Here is a 14,787-nt window from a genome sequence, read left to right as displayed (position 1 = left end):
AGAGGAGAAAACAAGGAAATTTAAACTCCTATAATCCCATGGTAACTGGCTCATTTCTATCTGCTCACTGAGATCATGTGATGTGACTAAAAGTAACAGAACATGTTGTAAATGGACCTGAATGAAAGTAGATTTAGATAACGTGCTATACCATGCATTGTGTTGGTAAATTGTCTTGCATTTCTGTAGCACTTTTCCAGTCTGCTCCAGTCTAGTACTTGCCACATTCACCCATTCACACACACATTCATACACTGATGGCAGAGGCTGCCATGCGAGGTACCAGCTGCTCATCAGAAGCAATTTGGGGTTCAGCATCTTGTTCAAGGACACTTCCACATGCAGCTCAGCCAGGGGGAGCTGGGATTCGAACCAGTGACCTTCCGATCACTAGATGACCTGCTCTACCCTCTGAGCGTGTGTGTTTTATATTATTAGTTTTATTAGTTATAGTTATAGGTTTTTGTAATGAAGAATTTGCTGTTGAACTATTATACAAATGAAAAATGGTTGCAAAACTTTAGCTAATCCATCTTGTTTCCTCTGGCTAGATGTTATGAAAACAGATTGAGTATCTTAATAAGATAAGTCAAGTTCTGTTACTTTGAAATGTTTTTTAATTCAAATGGAGAATAATTTTTTTAAGACCTAAATAGTTAATCATACTATTTTCATTTATAAGCATTATTAATTATGTTTTCTTTGGTTCGATGGTGTTAGTGTAACAGTTTACGTACTCAAGATGTCCCGATATGGACAATATTAAATGAAGCTGAAGGAAAGCAATCAGTGCCTTTCTTTTTTCTTTGTATTCTATTTATTCATTCTGTTGTAGTCCAGTCTAATCAAGTCTGTTGATGTGACGCTCCAACGCTGGGAGGAAACATCGCCGAGTGTAAAACAGTGCGGTGGGTGTGAAACAGTGGATGACGCGTGAGGAGCTTTGGGACAAGAATCAGAGGGCCAGAGACAGGCTGGAACAGCCGTCCTGCTGCCCAGCAGGCCTCGGCCTCATTAGAATCAGCTGCAGTTTGGTTCTGAGTGCGTGTGTGTGTGTATGTGTGTGAGAGTGTGAGTGTTTGCTTGCACTAGCTGGGAGGCCCAGTGGGCAGGAGCAGATGCTCCATCCTCACACTCAAACTCCCCCAGTAGAGTGTGTTATCTCTGTCTGAGTAAGGATTTTTGCTTGCCTCGTCTCTTTCTCTGTTTCACTCTCACTTGGCCTTTCAACCTCTGATACTCTGATATATATACAGTATATACAGTTGGCCTCGTCAAACTCATAGTACAACTTCCACTTTAGCTGCAGCCTCTCCTGTTATTCTTTCCTTCTGCAGCACTGAGATCACACTTGCATCATGAACAGTGATGGTTGTAGTGCCTTCCCACTGTTGGCACTGACAAAGTGAGTTCATTCACTGCTGTTTTCTAGTTATCTGCTAGTTATCTTACACTTTTATTATTTGACTAACATTCCTTGGCATGCCGTGCTATGCAGCGCTCATCTGCATTTCCCGTTGGATTCTCACAGCAGAGGGTTACGCGCTGACCCGTGCTAATACGGCCGTGCTCCCAAGCAGAGCCAAACTGTGATGCTCCCTGCCCTCGACGCACGGCGCCGACATCACAGTGACCCGATTGGCTCCACATGTGTGGTCATGCGGTTGACAAGAGACAAGGTGCCTATTTTTAAAAGTTCAGCATTCAGTCATCGTTAAGCTTTTGTGTAGCACTGGAATTGTTTGGACACTTCACTTCTGTTTGTTCATTCCTTCAGAGATAGAGCTTCGCAATTGTCTTCATCTGCTGTCTCGTGCTTCTGCTGTGATTTCAGCGTTGTATAATGTTGATGCAAAGATTACCATCCGGAGTGTTTAGCCAGGCTGGTGGCGTGACTCTTGGGATGACAGCGTCAGTCTTCGGGTCCATCACTCATGTACAGACTGAAATAACTCAACAACTATCTGATGGATTGGCATGAGATCTTGAAGACATCCAAACATCTAATGGATATAGAAACGTGACGCATTAAGAGGCTTAATCGCTGCAACATGATGCGTGATGTCATTAGCAATGAAGAAGAAAGCAGGTGTTTTAGATCAAGAGCAGCGGACTTTGAGACCCCCATTATCTTGTATCTTGTATAAATTGGCACAAAATCTTGTCAAGGTGTATAATGGTTCCTAGATGATGTGTCCTACCTACTTTGATTACATTTTATGTCAGCCATGGATATCTTTAACTTTACTGTTCTTTATTTAACTTCATTTTATTCATTTTATTTTATGTTGTGACAACGATGCTGTGGTTTAATTTTTGGACAAAAAAACACTTGATAGTGTTAGGAAATTATCATGTTTTGACTTAAAATACCTGCTTTGGTCTCCATAAAGCACTAATAAATGTTGAAACACAGTCTCAAACTGTGGTCACTGGTTTGGCAGACTTCTCACATGACTCCATCACCATCCCTTCCCCCTCCCAAAATGTAAGTACTTTTACCATATGACACTAATTGTAACGTGAAGTATCATTATGACATGTACAAATAAACTACTGGACTGGACATTTTCGCTTTCTTATTGAAACATCTTGACTATTGGTTGGATTGCAGTAAAACACACCCAATGTCCCCAATACTTTCTCTTAGTGTTAGTCATAACCACATGCAGTGCATTGAGTAGTACATTTTGTAAAAACTTTTTGCTGCCCATGGTAACACCAATCCCACTGCATTCACTGTCATGTGAAAACTTGACTGGTGTGTCTGTGCGTCATGGGGCTCTCATCACAGTGGCTCACAGTGTGGCACCAAGCTGTTAGGCAGCCGTCTTGACAGCCACAACGCCGCAAGTGAGACGTGTTTGAAAATAAAGTTTGTTGGACAACATGGTTTCGAGGGTAGAAACTTTTGTTTATTCCTGCGGGTGGCGGATGACCGACATTAAGCTCAGGGTGACATGATGTTGGTACTCATAACTCTCAGCTATGCTTTATGAAGCAACAATGAAGAAAGGGGAGCTTTGACTTGATGTAACTAAGGGAAGGGTTATGAAGTTGTTGGAAGGTGATCATCGTACAGTTTTCACAAATATCGGAAAATTACCTCTAATAGAAAAAGGAATGCTACTGCCAAACTCCCACATCATTCCAATTTTTTTCAGGTTCAAACTTTTTTTTTGGTCAATGCTTTGCTTGATAAATGCTTCAAGCTTCAATGTTCAAAAACACATAATTTCCCTCATACTGTCTATTGCAGCAGCACCTCTGTTCACCCTCTGTTCAAATGCTTCCATTTTAGCTTTAAGCTCTGTGCATTTCTCTGTGGACTGAGTGATTGTATAACTAGACCTGCTTTATAATAAAAAAAAAGAGAGGAAATCATAGTTTCTACAATTTCAGATCTTTAAGGTCTTATCATTTCAGCAAAAACAATAATAATATTTACACATTATATATTATCTTCCTCTCACGCTTCGTTTAGTAGAGAATCAAAAAACAGGAGCATCATATGTGTTTACATATTAATAGGAGCATTTGAAATCTGATGACGCATTCAGTCAAGCTTTCATCGTATAAATGCGGCACGCACATGTAGTGTGCGCGCATGCATGCACACACCGTCCATAAGCTGCCTCAGATCCCCCATTATGTCTGCTGCCTCGTCCTTGTCTCTGCCAGCGTCGCTGCCTTCTCTTATCTCCAACACGGAGCTTTATCATTTGGTCTGAGCAGCAGTGTCAACAGCCCAGGCTTAATGGCCTTTTCCAGGACCCATTTGGCTCCACATCGATTAAAGACCCTGCCACCCTGATGGGCGATAGCAGCAGGAGGAGAGGATGTCAGCGAGAAGGCCCACTGATAGAGTGACTCGGCCTGGTCAGAAATATAAACTTGCTTGGGTAACACCAGTAAATTTCGAATGGAAGCTGTTTACTGACCTGTCAGAGAGCAGTATTGATTTCCCCTTGTGTCCAGGCTAAAGAGGTAAACAAGAGAATATGTCTAACACATGGTGCCGTGCCCACAAGTCCTTGTGAATCAATGCGCGCAGGCACAGTACATTGTTCCTTCACCTGGAAATAAATAACTGAGCTGCAACCCGTGCGAATGACAGTTTTATTTGTAATGACAACTGTTTTATTGGGACATCTGTGCCACCATCTTCAGCAGCTTACAACCGAACATGTATCAAAAGAAGATGAAGATGTAGTCATGTTTGATGAGCACCGGCGAGGAACCAATCTGAACTGACAGCAGTGGAAACCATGATGTGACCTTCAGAGGTTAAACACCAAGGTGACATCATGTCAGCATGGCAGCACACTGATATACTTTAGTCAATGACGGAGCAGAGCATTATGGGCTTTAAATTAGAAATCAGCCTTGAAAGGTGCGACCAAGCATTTTTTGAAAATCATTTTTCAGAGCATCATCTTTCTGTGTCTACAGACAGAAGGGAGAGATGACAGGAAACAAAAGCGAGAGAGCTCCCAGCATAGACTGTGCACTTCATGACCTTATTCTAGTCTTTTAAACTCATAGTTCAACATTCGGTACATACATTTGTTTGTTTTTTTTACCAATAACAATTTAATATCTATGCATTAGATATGGAGACAGCAACTAGGAGGTGATTAGCTTAGACTGAAAACAGCTGGCCTACTCCGTCTTAAGTCCAAAATCAGGCCTGCAAGGACGTCTAAATTCAACTAATGAACATGCTTTTCTTGAGAGACGTGAATATGTTTGTTTTTCTTGTTTTTAACCATAAGTTGAACTATTTATTTCAGAAAACTTGGACAAAATGGTGCGCCCCTATGCTTTGCTTAGCACAATCTGATTATCACCACTCCGATGTTGTCGACGGAACATCATAGAAACTGACCAATCACATTTCAGTAATGTCATAGCTCTGTGACTCTGCGGAAAAAGGGCAGGAAAATACACACATGGAGGGGTTATTGTCTCTGTTGGAAGTATTTTAGTTCCCTAAACTTACGGCCCCTATATTGACAAAATGGCTGGATCTGTAAAATAACAGATCCATGGGCCGATCCAGTTTTTTTTTTTCTCCGTCGCAGCACATCCTACGTCATTCGTCAGCGGCGCATGTGTCGCATGCTGGATAGCACAAGTTATTGATTGACCAACTTTTTATTAGTTTAGTTCAGTTCGGTTCAGTTCAGCTTACTTTATTAATACCCGTAGGTAGATTTGTTGTGCAGTAGCAGGAGAGGGCGTCAGTTTATTCTCAGGTTCAGCTGCTATGTTTTATTTTGAATTCCTGTTTGCAGGACTTTGCACTTACTCACGTCACATTTCTCCGCTGATTAGCTGTTAGCCCCGCTATCAGGTGTTAGCCTCACCAATCAGCTGTTAGCCTAGCAACGCTAACCTTCAAACCGACGTACTCAATACTATGTGGGCTGTCCATCATTGCTCCGTTGGTCGTCCCTCCACCACAACCTCAGGGTTATTCACCGCCTGGCTCCTTTGTCGCTCTCCTCTGCTACTGTGGTCTCCCCCGGCTCGTGGCCATGTTGGATGGTTGCTACTCCGCCGTTGCTGGCGGGGTCTTCAGGTGTTCAGCACAGGAGCACCTGGACCTCTGCTATCCCTTCAACCCAGGCTTCATCGCTGGGATTGGATCTCTTGGTCTCCTGCGTCGCTCCTCTGTGTGCACGGAGCCTCCGGACACAAGTTTGTTTACGGACGGTGCTACTGACGTGGGTGCTAGTGTTTCCTCCGTGCGGACTGACAGGCGCTCCATTTATTCTTTGTTTTGTTTGTTCCACTTTGTTAAGTGTCCTTGGTAGCCCTGAAAGGTGCTATATAAATTAAATGGTTTATTATTATTATTAATGTTATTAATGTTACACATGTTTACAATGTTCGGCAACTGATTATTTTGTCTTAGTTAGGAAAGTCTGGTACCTTTAGTCTCTTCCACATGGTGGAAGGTATACAGTTTATTATTAATTCAACAACAGCATCGGATCGGTATCGGGTATCGACAGATACACAAAGTCCAGGCATTGGTATCGGTATCGGGACTGTAAAAGTCGGATCGGTGCATCCCTAGTTATATCTCTGTGTCCAGAACAATGTGGCCCCTGTGGCCTGACAGCAACACGTGTACCGGGCCTTCATCATATTGTCGCAGCTTGGTTAGGTTTAGGAAAACATTTTGGTTTGGCTTGTAAACAGTATGTTACTTCTGTAACTTTCATTAAGTTTCTAAGGTACTTACATCACATTATGTATATGACAGTACTTCACAACATTAATAAGTTGAATTAACTAATCGTTGACTTCTGGTTTCACACAAACACCAGCAGTGTTCTCCTAGACTAAAGTCCAGTGGTTGTTTAACCTGACCATTCATCCGTGATCTTCTCCCTGTTCAAACTTCTCACTCTTTATTATATGTTAGATCCCAAGTTTACCTCTGTCCAGGAGGTACTGGACCAGCTCTCTGGTATAAAGGGTTAGGTCCCTGAACCTACAAGGCGTAACTTTAAAATGGGATGTGTATGGGGACTGTTAAGCTGGTAGTGAGGAGGCTAAGCTGGCTTCTAACTGCCTACAGCTCTCCTCTAAATGATCTGTGTACTTGGTAGGGTGCTAGGTTGAATATTAAGGTGCTTTTGGTAAACCCTTAGGGACTGTTTCAATGTGTTGGGCTCATTTGATAACTACTTTTCCTCACTTCCTTCCTTTGCAGCTATAATAATTACCTCAACTAATAGAGGCCGCCACCAAACGGAAACAGGGGACGTAACAAGATGCTTTATATATGTTGACCTGTGTGGTAATTATTCTTGTACTCTTTAATACGTTGAAATTATGGTCCTGGAGGGATGTTAATGTTTTAGAAACAACACCATCAAGGTGATATCAGGTACACCGTCTAACTAGATAACTGGGCTCATCACTTTTTTCTGCTCCAGCTTTGTACTTTAATGCGCATGTCTTCTCATCTAACTCACTGACAGGAAGCAAATATCTGGCTGTTTAAAATGTTTTTAATAATTCCTTTAAAATTAATGCCTGCATTAATTGAAGGTCCTAGCTGTCGGAAATCCCCATCCCCATTCTCTCAGTCTTTGGGACTGTAGGACAGGGCGGCCGCATGCCAAAGCGTCAGTTTTTGAGGAATTGGGAGGAGTTTTTTTTTTTATTACAAATAGGACCTTTAAAATACTGATAGTGTTGTCATCTCAGTGGCTACTTGCAGTTGATTCAACATACAGTTTACTCTTGTGGATTTTTCAAAGGACACTGGACTCAAAAACTCTGTCGTACAGTTGTTTCCCCCATTTTTCTGCAGTAAAATGTGCCAGACTGTAAAGTACCAGACCCTGAACAGCAGTTTGGTATATCGATGTAGAAAACACAGTGGAGTAAAAGATTGATGATTACCTTGGCTCCCATATGAATGTAATGTTTGAATATACAGTTTAAGCCAAAAATATGCAGAGTGCATCTCCTTCAGGATGATGTCTGCCTGTTTCTGCTCTGAGAGCCAAGTCTGGAGGGTCTGCAGAAACAGGCCAAGCTGCTCTTAAAATGGCCACCGTGGTGGGAGATTTATCACACCACCTGCACACCAGTAAAAAGAGATCATTTGCTCCCCTTCCTCCATACATAAACTGCTGTCTTATTCCGGGGGGCACAACATTTATCATGGCACACTTTCTGCCTCTTGATCCTACCCCCGTTACCCAGACATGGTGTTGTGTGGTAACAAGGAAATGCATCGCTCAGTTTTATGCCTTTGTACAGATGTCGGACGGGAGCCACGGCGATGGTTAATCGTATACTGCCAGTTACAGTTGGCATCACATCTGCATAAATGTGCCCAGGACAGGCATGAACCGCCTCGGGGGCAAAACCATAGGTGAGGTAAATCAGAAAAAAAAGCTTGAGGGCTCTAAAACACCAAACGGATCAAGCTCTGTTTCTGAAACAAACAGCAGCAGACAGGCTGTCATAAAAGAATACACAGCATATCACAATACCAATCCCGCAGGTCCAGAGAACCAGCTGTCTGCTCAGATTTGTCGATATGACCCCTTTAGTGTCTATGACACAAGGGTGGACTTCTGTAAATGAGGCCCTCGCCGCGATGTTTTGTAGTAATACTGATATTCAGCAAAGCCTGTGTTGGAGCATGTCAGCCTCGGTTTTACTCACACAGTATCCTGGAGGACGTTGCTCAAGGATGTAACAATCGTTGTACCGCTGCAGCGCGGAGAAAAGAGAGCTCTCCAGCTGCAGCCGCACTAGCTGCTGATAGTCCTTTAAATAGAAGTACTTGTAGGGTTGCTTTAGACAAAAGTGGGCCTTGACATGCTGTTGAGTGTGACGATGCAAACACACAAGCACACACACACACAAACACGCACATGCACGCACACACACACACACACACACACGCACACTTCTCCTTAATACATACACACACACACCCTCAAATCAATAGCCTGATTGAATTTGGTTCTCCCCTTCTTGCTCCCCAGGGGTCCTGTTGATTGGGCTTGGCAAACGCAGTGTGGTGTGTGTGTGTGTGTGTGTGTGTGTGTGCGTGTGTGTGTGTGTGTGTGTGTAGCAGAGAGTGTGGGGATGTGTGTTTCTCTCATTGTGCACACAGTAAAGTAGCGATTCTGATCTACATTCTGAGAAGCTCTCCAGTCCCCAGAGTGAAATCAAGGCAAATGTTCTCCAGCCATCTTGACAAATCGCTTCCCGTAAGGTCCTAAATGCGTCGCTCGGCCTCCCCCGGAAGTCGTGACAGGCAGCAGAGGAAGTTGCCCGCAGCTGATGCAACCAATTAATCCAATATCTCGGTGCGATCCAGACTGAGTATGAGTCAATGGATCATCATTTGGCTGTGCCTCAACTCTGTCCACTCTGAATCAGTCATACGGAGGTGGGTTTGGATATCATCTCGAAACCACCAAATGGAGGTCAACAGGCGACTTTGTGATTTTATCTCCAGAAATATGGAATGACCAGCCTTTTTTTCACCTCAAGAGGAGAGAAGGAGAATTACTTCATTCATTGGCAGTTGAGCCAAGAGTTTGAGGAAGAATCAATTAGACGTGACAAGCTATGACAAACTAAAAACACTGTGCTGGCGTGCCGTTCAATCCACAGTGATGAGTCAAATTTGGTGCCTGGAAACCTCCGGCTTTAATAGCCTGCGACTGCCATTATCTTGCCAGTCCCTTTGCCTGTGTAACAGCTTTTAGCACCAACCTCGAGACGGATCACAATGAGCAAATGAGAGAAAAAAGGAGAGGGATTGTGTCCTCCTCCTCCCCCTCTCTATGACTCTGCACTTTTCTCCTTATTAGTGTGGGCGGACCTGCCAGCGTCCTGTCGGGGACAGCCGCCACCACTGCCGCCACCGCAGCAGCCGAAGCAGCGGCAGCAGCAGCAGCAGCAGCAGCAGCAGCAGCAGCCCAAACCTGTGGCCAGAATCTCTAATGAGAGGTCTAGGGAGATAATTGATGGCAATTTTGAATTTGCTAGCCATTATGCAGGCCTTGAACACTTTGGCTTAATGAGAATTAAAGATTCAAAAGCAATGCATTTTATATCAATCAGGCAAACAACCCGTGGGAGAGGAAGAGGGGAGGGGAACAGAGGTAAGGAAACAACAGAGAGGGGGTTAAGGATCTGAAATCAGCAGGCAGGAAGGATCAGATGATCAGCTAAAAGTGATGTTACTGGTTATGTGTCTTTTTTAATATTATTATGAAATTCTATAAAAAATGATTTTCATGATATGATATGGCAAGTTTTTCCTCACTCAAATCGAAGGTCTGAGGACAGAGGATGTCGTTCACTGTACAGATTTTAAAGCCCACTGAGACAATGTGACTGTGATTTTGGGCTGTATAAATAAAATTGATTTGTTTTGATGTTTGTGTGTAAAAATGTTTTCTTTATTTAGTTCTGGAAATGCATAATAAGTTATCCTAAAACTCCTACCCCAGTCTCGCCCGAGTAAATTCAGAGCTGTTCACTAGCCCAATGGTTTGGAGCACAGGCATGGTTCGGGGGCTCTTTTAAAGAGTTGTGCTTCGGGCATTAATCTATAGGAGTCTGACCACAATTAAAAATTTTAGAGCAAAAATAAGCCTGCAGATGACCTGTAACATTAGGTTAAGAAATTAACCCCGGTTCTCTGAAACATGAGTGAGGTATCTCACTATGGGACACGCCCCCTGCGCTTGTCTCCAGAAGCTATTTTCCACTACGCCAGTCTTGACTGGCAGATAGACGTGACGTCCGCTCCCTGGAGGAGGGACTTCCTCCTCCTTATAAAGCCGGGCGTATCGTCAATTCTTCAGTCTGAGCAAATACACCTCTTCCTCGCGCCAGGCAAGGAGGGTGGTCTGGTGAGATACCTCACTCATGTTTCAGAGAACCGGGGTTAATTTCTTAACCTAATGTTCTCTTTCAACATTCGTTTCGGTATCTCACTATGGGATGTAGAGACTCCCGTATTGCCAGACAAGCTCGAAGACCAGTACTCTGCCAATCAAACAGACATACTCGCTACTGACCCCACACGCAAAACTGTGTGAGACAGTGTGGGTGCAGTAACATCCAATTTATAGAATCTCGAGAAAGTGTGAGGCGTAGCCCAGCTGGCAGCCGCACATATCTCTTCGATAGAAACGCCCTTAAACAGTGCCCATGACGCAGCCACACCACGGGTGGAATGAGCGCGCAGCCCCGCAGGGGGTTGCAGCCCCTTGCTCTCATAAGCCAAGGCAAGAGCCTCCACGATCCAGTGTGACAAACGCTGTTTCGTAAGAGGCTTCCCCAAGTGTGATATAGCCCATGACACAAACAGCTGCTCTGATTTCCGGAAACCAGCCGTCTTGTCCACATATACGCGTAATGCGCGCACCGGGCAGAGCGCATTCAGGCGTTCGTGCTCCTGTGAGGAGAAAGGAGGAGGATAGAACGCCGACAGCTCAATAGGGCGACATGACAGTGCCGGGTTAAAAACCTTGGGCACAAACGCGGGGTTGGGCTTCAGAAAAACCCCCGAATCCCCCATTAAAAACTGCATGCATGTCGGGTTCACCGACAGCGCATGTATGTCACTCACGCGCTTGGCCGAAGCCAACGCGATTAGCAGAGCTGTTTTAATGGAGAGCAATTTAAGCTCTACCTGATGCAACGGCTCAAAGGGTGGGCCCGACAGTGCATCAAGCACCAAGGATAAATCCCACGGGGCAGCCAGACTCCTCGACACTGGGCGAAGGCGTCTAGCTCCTTTCATAAACTGACAAACGAGAGGATGCTGACCTGCCGTTTTGTCTCCAAAGCCTACGTGGCATGCCGATATAGCGGCTAAGTACACTTTGACAGTAGAGAAGGCCAGACCTTTGTCCAGCAACTCCTGTAAAAACGTCAGAATTACAGGGACGGGGCTCTGAAAAGCTATCACCCCTGTTTTGACGCACCAATCCTCAAACGCGCGCCACTTACCATCATAAGCGCAGCGTGTCGAGGAGGCTCTGGCACTCTGAATAGTGGCAATGACGCTCTGTGGGAGCCCAGTAATAGCCAGATTCAACCTTTCACGGGCCAGGCCCATAGAGCCATGCGCTCCGGATGAGGATGAAAAATCTCTCCGCGTGCCTGCGTCAGGAGGTCCCGGCGGAGGGGCAGAGGCCACGGCTGTCCGTGCAACAGTTGAAATATCTCCGCTAGCCAGTGTTTCCCTTGCCAGCGGGGAGCTATCAGGATTAGAGTCAGGCCCCTCTCCCGCACTCTGGCGAGAGTAGGAGTGATCAGCTCTAATGGGGGAAAAGCGTATAGGAGGACACGAGGCCACTCGTGCGCCAATGCATCCAGCCCCATCGGCGCGCTCTGGCCAGTGAGTGAGTAAAACAGAGGGCACTGAGCGCTCTCTTCTGACGCAAAGAGATCCACCTTCGCTCGACCGTATCTCTCCCAAATCTGAGCCACCACCTCGCTGTGGAGTTTCCAATCCTTGTAGCGAGGGTTGCCCCTGGATAGCAGGTCTGCCCCCAGGTTCAGTACTCCCGGTACGTGAGTGGCTCTCAGCGATAATAGGTGTGAGCTGCTCCACATTATCAGTCTGTGTGCCAGCATGTGCAGATGACGTGAACGCAGCCCTCCCTGTCTGTTGATATATGCCACTACCGTGGTATTGTCCGTCCTGACCAGAACATGCTGCCCTCTCAAAAAGGGCAGAAAATGCTTCAGTGCCAGCGACACAGCCTGGAGTTCCAGGCAGTTTATGTGAAACACCTGCATCTGTGGGCTCCATGTGCCATTTATTATTCTGCCCTCGCAGGTGGCTCCCCAGCCCGCTCGGGAGGCGTCTGTAGTAACAACTTTCCTGGTCAGGACAGTTCCCATGGTAACTCCTGTTGTCAGAAAAGGTTTGCGTCTCCAAGGACGCAAAGCCAGGATGCACGCAGTGGGGATTGAGACCTGGCGCTGTCCGTGGCGCGTCGGGTTTAAGTTGAGCGACGCCACCCACCGCTGAAAAGGCCTCATGTGCAAACGGCCGAGCGGAATGACCGTCAAGGCCGATGCCATTAGCCCCAGCAGTCTGAGACATATTCTGAACTTTAGTCGCGTCCCTCTGCGAAAAAATGTCAGACAAGCCCGAAAGGCTTCCACCCTCTCCGCAGACAGACGCGCTCTCAGTGCGACCGAGTCCAGTGACAGACCGATGAAAGTGATGTTCTGAGTTGGGAACAAAACACTCTTTTCCCAGTTCACCGTGAAACCCAGGGCGGCCAGATGTGACGTGAGCAGTCTGGTGTGAGCCTGAATTTGTTCGGGAGACTGTGAGGCTAAAAGCCAATCGTCTATGTATGTCGCTAAGCGCATTCCCCTCTCTCTTAGCGGGGCAATGGCCGCTTCGGTGCATTTTACAAACACCCGTGGACTCAATGAAAGGCCGAACGGGAGCACCATATACTCGTATGTTATGCCCTGGAAGGCAAATCGGAGATATTTTCTGTGCGGGGGATAAATAGGGATGTGAAAATACGCGTCCTTCAGGTCTATGGATATGAACCAGTCGCCTGGGCGCACGAATCTTATCAGAGCTGTGTGCGTCAGCATCCTGAACTTGTACTTTCTCATGTATTTGTTCAGAGCACGCAGATCTAATATGGGTCGCAGACCCCCGCCTTTCTTCGGGACCAGAAAATACCTCGAATAGAAACCGCTCTGTCTCTCTTCTGGCGGTACTATTCGGATAGCTCCCTTGACCTGCAGCAGGTTGATTTCCTCCTGCAGAATACGAGCTCTTTCCCCCTGCGCCCTTGATTGCAAAACCATGTTGAATCTGGGCGGGGTGGACGCGAACTGGAGCCTGTAACCTCTGGTTACAGTTTTCAACACCCAGTTCGACATCGTGCATGCACGCCACTGCTGAGCTCGCTTTGCTAGCGGACCTAACGGCGGTCTCGCTGCTCCGCTGGGCTGGGCAGCAGGTTGTGCAACCGCGGCGCTCGGACTGTGCTGTCCAGCAGGCAGACTGGTCCGCCGCACCACGGGTGGGGTTATGTCTCCCCCCCGTGGTGTTATTTTGGGCTGTACAGCCATGTTCTGTTTCTTTTTTGTGTTTATTAACAAAAACGACTGCGCCCTTGGCTTCAAGCCTGGTTGCGCACCAGAAAACATTTTTATTACACATTTCAGGGGGAAGGGACACTGGTGTGTGTTTGTGCACTGGTGTGTGCTTCTGTGACACGGCTGGAGCTCCACAGAGTTCCCTGCGGGTCCGACCTTCCTCCTCTTCCTCTGGCTGTGAACTGCGAGTGCCAGCACGGCCTCTGCACGCCTCTTGAGGGGTCCGGAACATGCCCTCTCTGAACATGGCTCGAACAGAACATCTGTCGTCGGGGGCAAAGCAGTCGTCTGACTGGGCCTGCCAGCCCCCTCCGAGAACAGCGCACTAGGTGGCGCGTCGCTTCTTCTTACCCCCGTAAGTGGCAGGGGGGGCCGCTTGGTTCCCCTGCGTCACATTGGTAGCAAAAGGCTTCTTGGCCCATGCACCCTTAAGTTCAGGCGGCTTGCTCTGGGTGGCCGCCTGGGCTGGGGGCTGGCGTTTGGGGATGCGGTAACCCGGCCGGGTCACGGCTTGTGCAAACGTCTGCCGAGGTGCTGCGGGGGGAGGAGGTGGCGGCATCTTTCTGGGGAGACACAGTTGAAGCGCTTCACCCTCCTTTTTCTTTTCCTCACACCGTCTCTGCATGGTGGCAACCGCCGGGCCGAACAGGCCTTTCGGGTCCACGGGGACGTCGAGGAGCTGAGCTTTCTCCTTCTGTGAGAGGCTGGAGAGGTTCAGCCACCTAGCTCTCTCTTGAGCGACCATCAGGGCCATGGCTCTTCCGGAGGCTTGGACGGCGCATCTGTGTAGACGCAGGCAGAGGTCCGTGACCACGCACGCTTCATCCCACAGGGCTGGGGCGGGAGAGGCTGACATCTCATCCTGTAGCTCAGCCTGGTAGGCCAGTAGCAGCGATGATGCGTTCAGGGCCCTCACCGACATGGCCACCGCTTTATAGCCTTTTTCGGTCAGTGATGACTGAAAACACTCGGCCTTTGACGGGAGAGCGGGGCTTGCTGCCGTCATGGTGGGCTTATTCGAAGGGTGGAGGTGGGAGGCGAGCAGAGGCTCGACTGGAGGAAGGTGGGAGAAACCTCTTTCTTCCATGTCGGCCCAGTCCAGCGCCGAGCCTCCCTGGACGAGATTCTTGGCGGAAAGTG

General features: G+C 47.1%; 1 protein-coding gene across 1 annotated transcript; it reads right to left on the bottom strand.

Moving 5' to 3' along the window:
* Positions 1-11,523: 11,523 nt before the first annotated feature.
* On the bottom strand, positions 11,524-13,966 carry LOC115569969 (uncharacterized). The gene has a single exon (XM_030398238.1). It carries the CDS (start codon positions 13,696-13,698, stop codon positions 11,602-11,604), a length of 2,097 nt encoding a protein of 698 aa, XP_030254098.1. The 5' UTR covers positions 13,699-13,966; the 3' UTR covers positions 11,524-11,601.
* Between the last annotated feature and the right edge of the window lie 821 nt (positions 13,967-14,787).

The sequence above is a fragment of the Sparus aurata genome, chromosome 1 (assembly GCF_900880675.1).
Source record: "Sparus aurata chromosome 1, fSpaAur1.1, whole genome shotgun sequence".
Classification (NCBI taxonomy): domain Eukaryota; kingdom Metazoa; phylum Chordata; class Actinopteri; order Spariformes; family Sparidae; genus Sparus; species Sparus aurata.
This window is presented reverse-complemented; position numbering and strand designations above follow the sequence as displayed.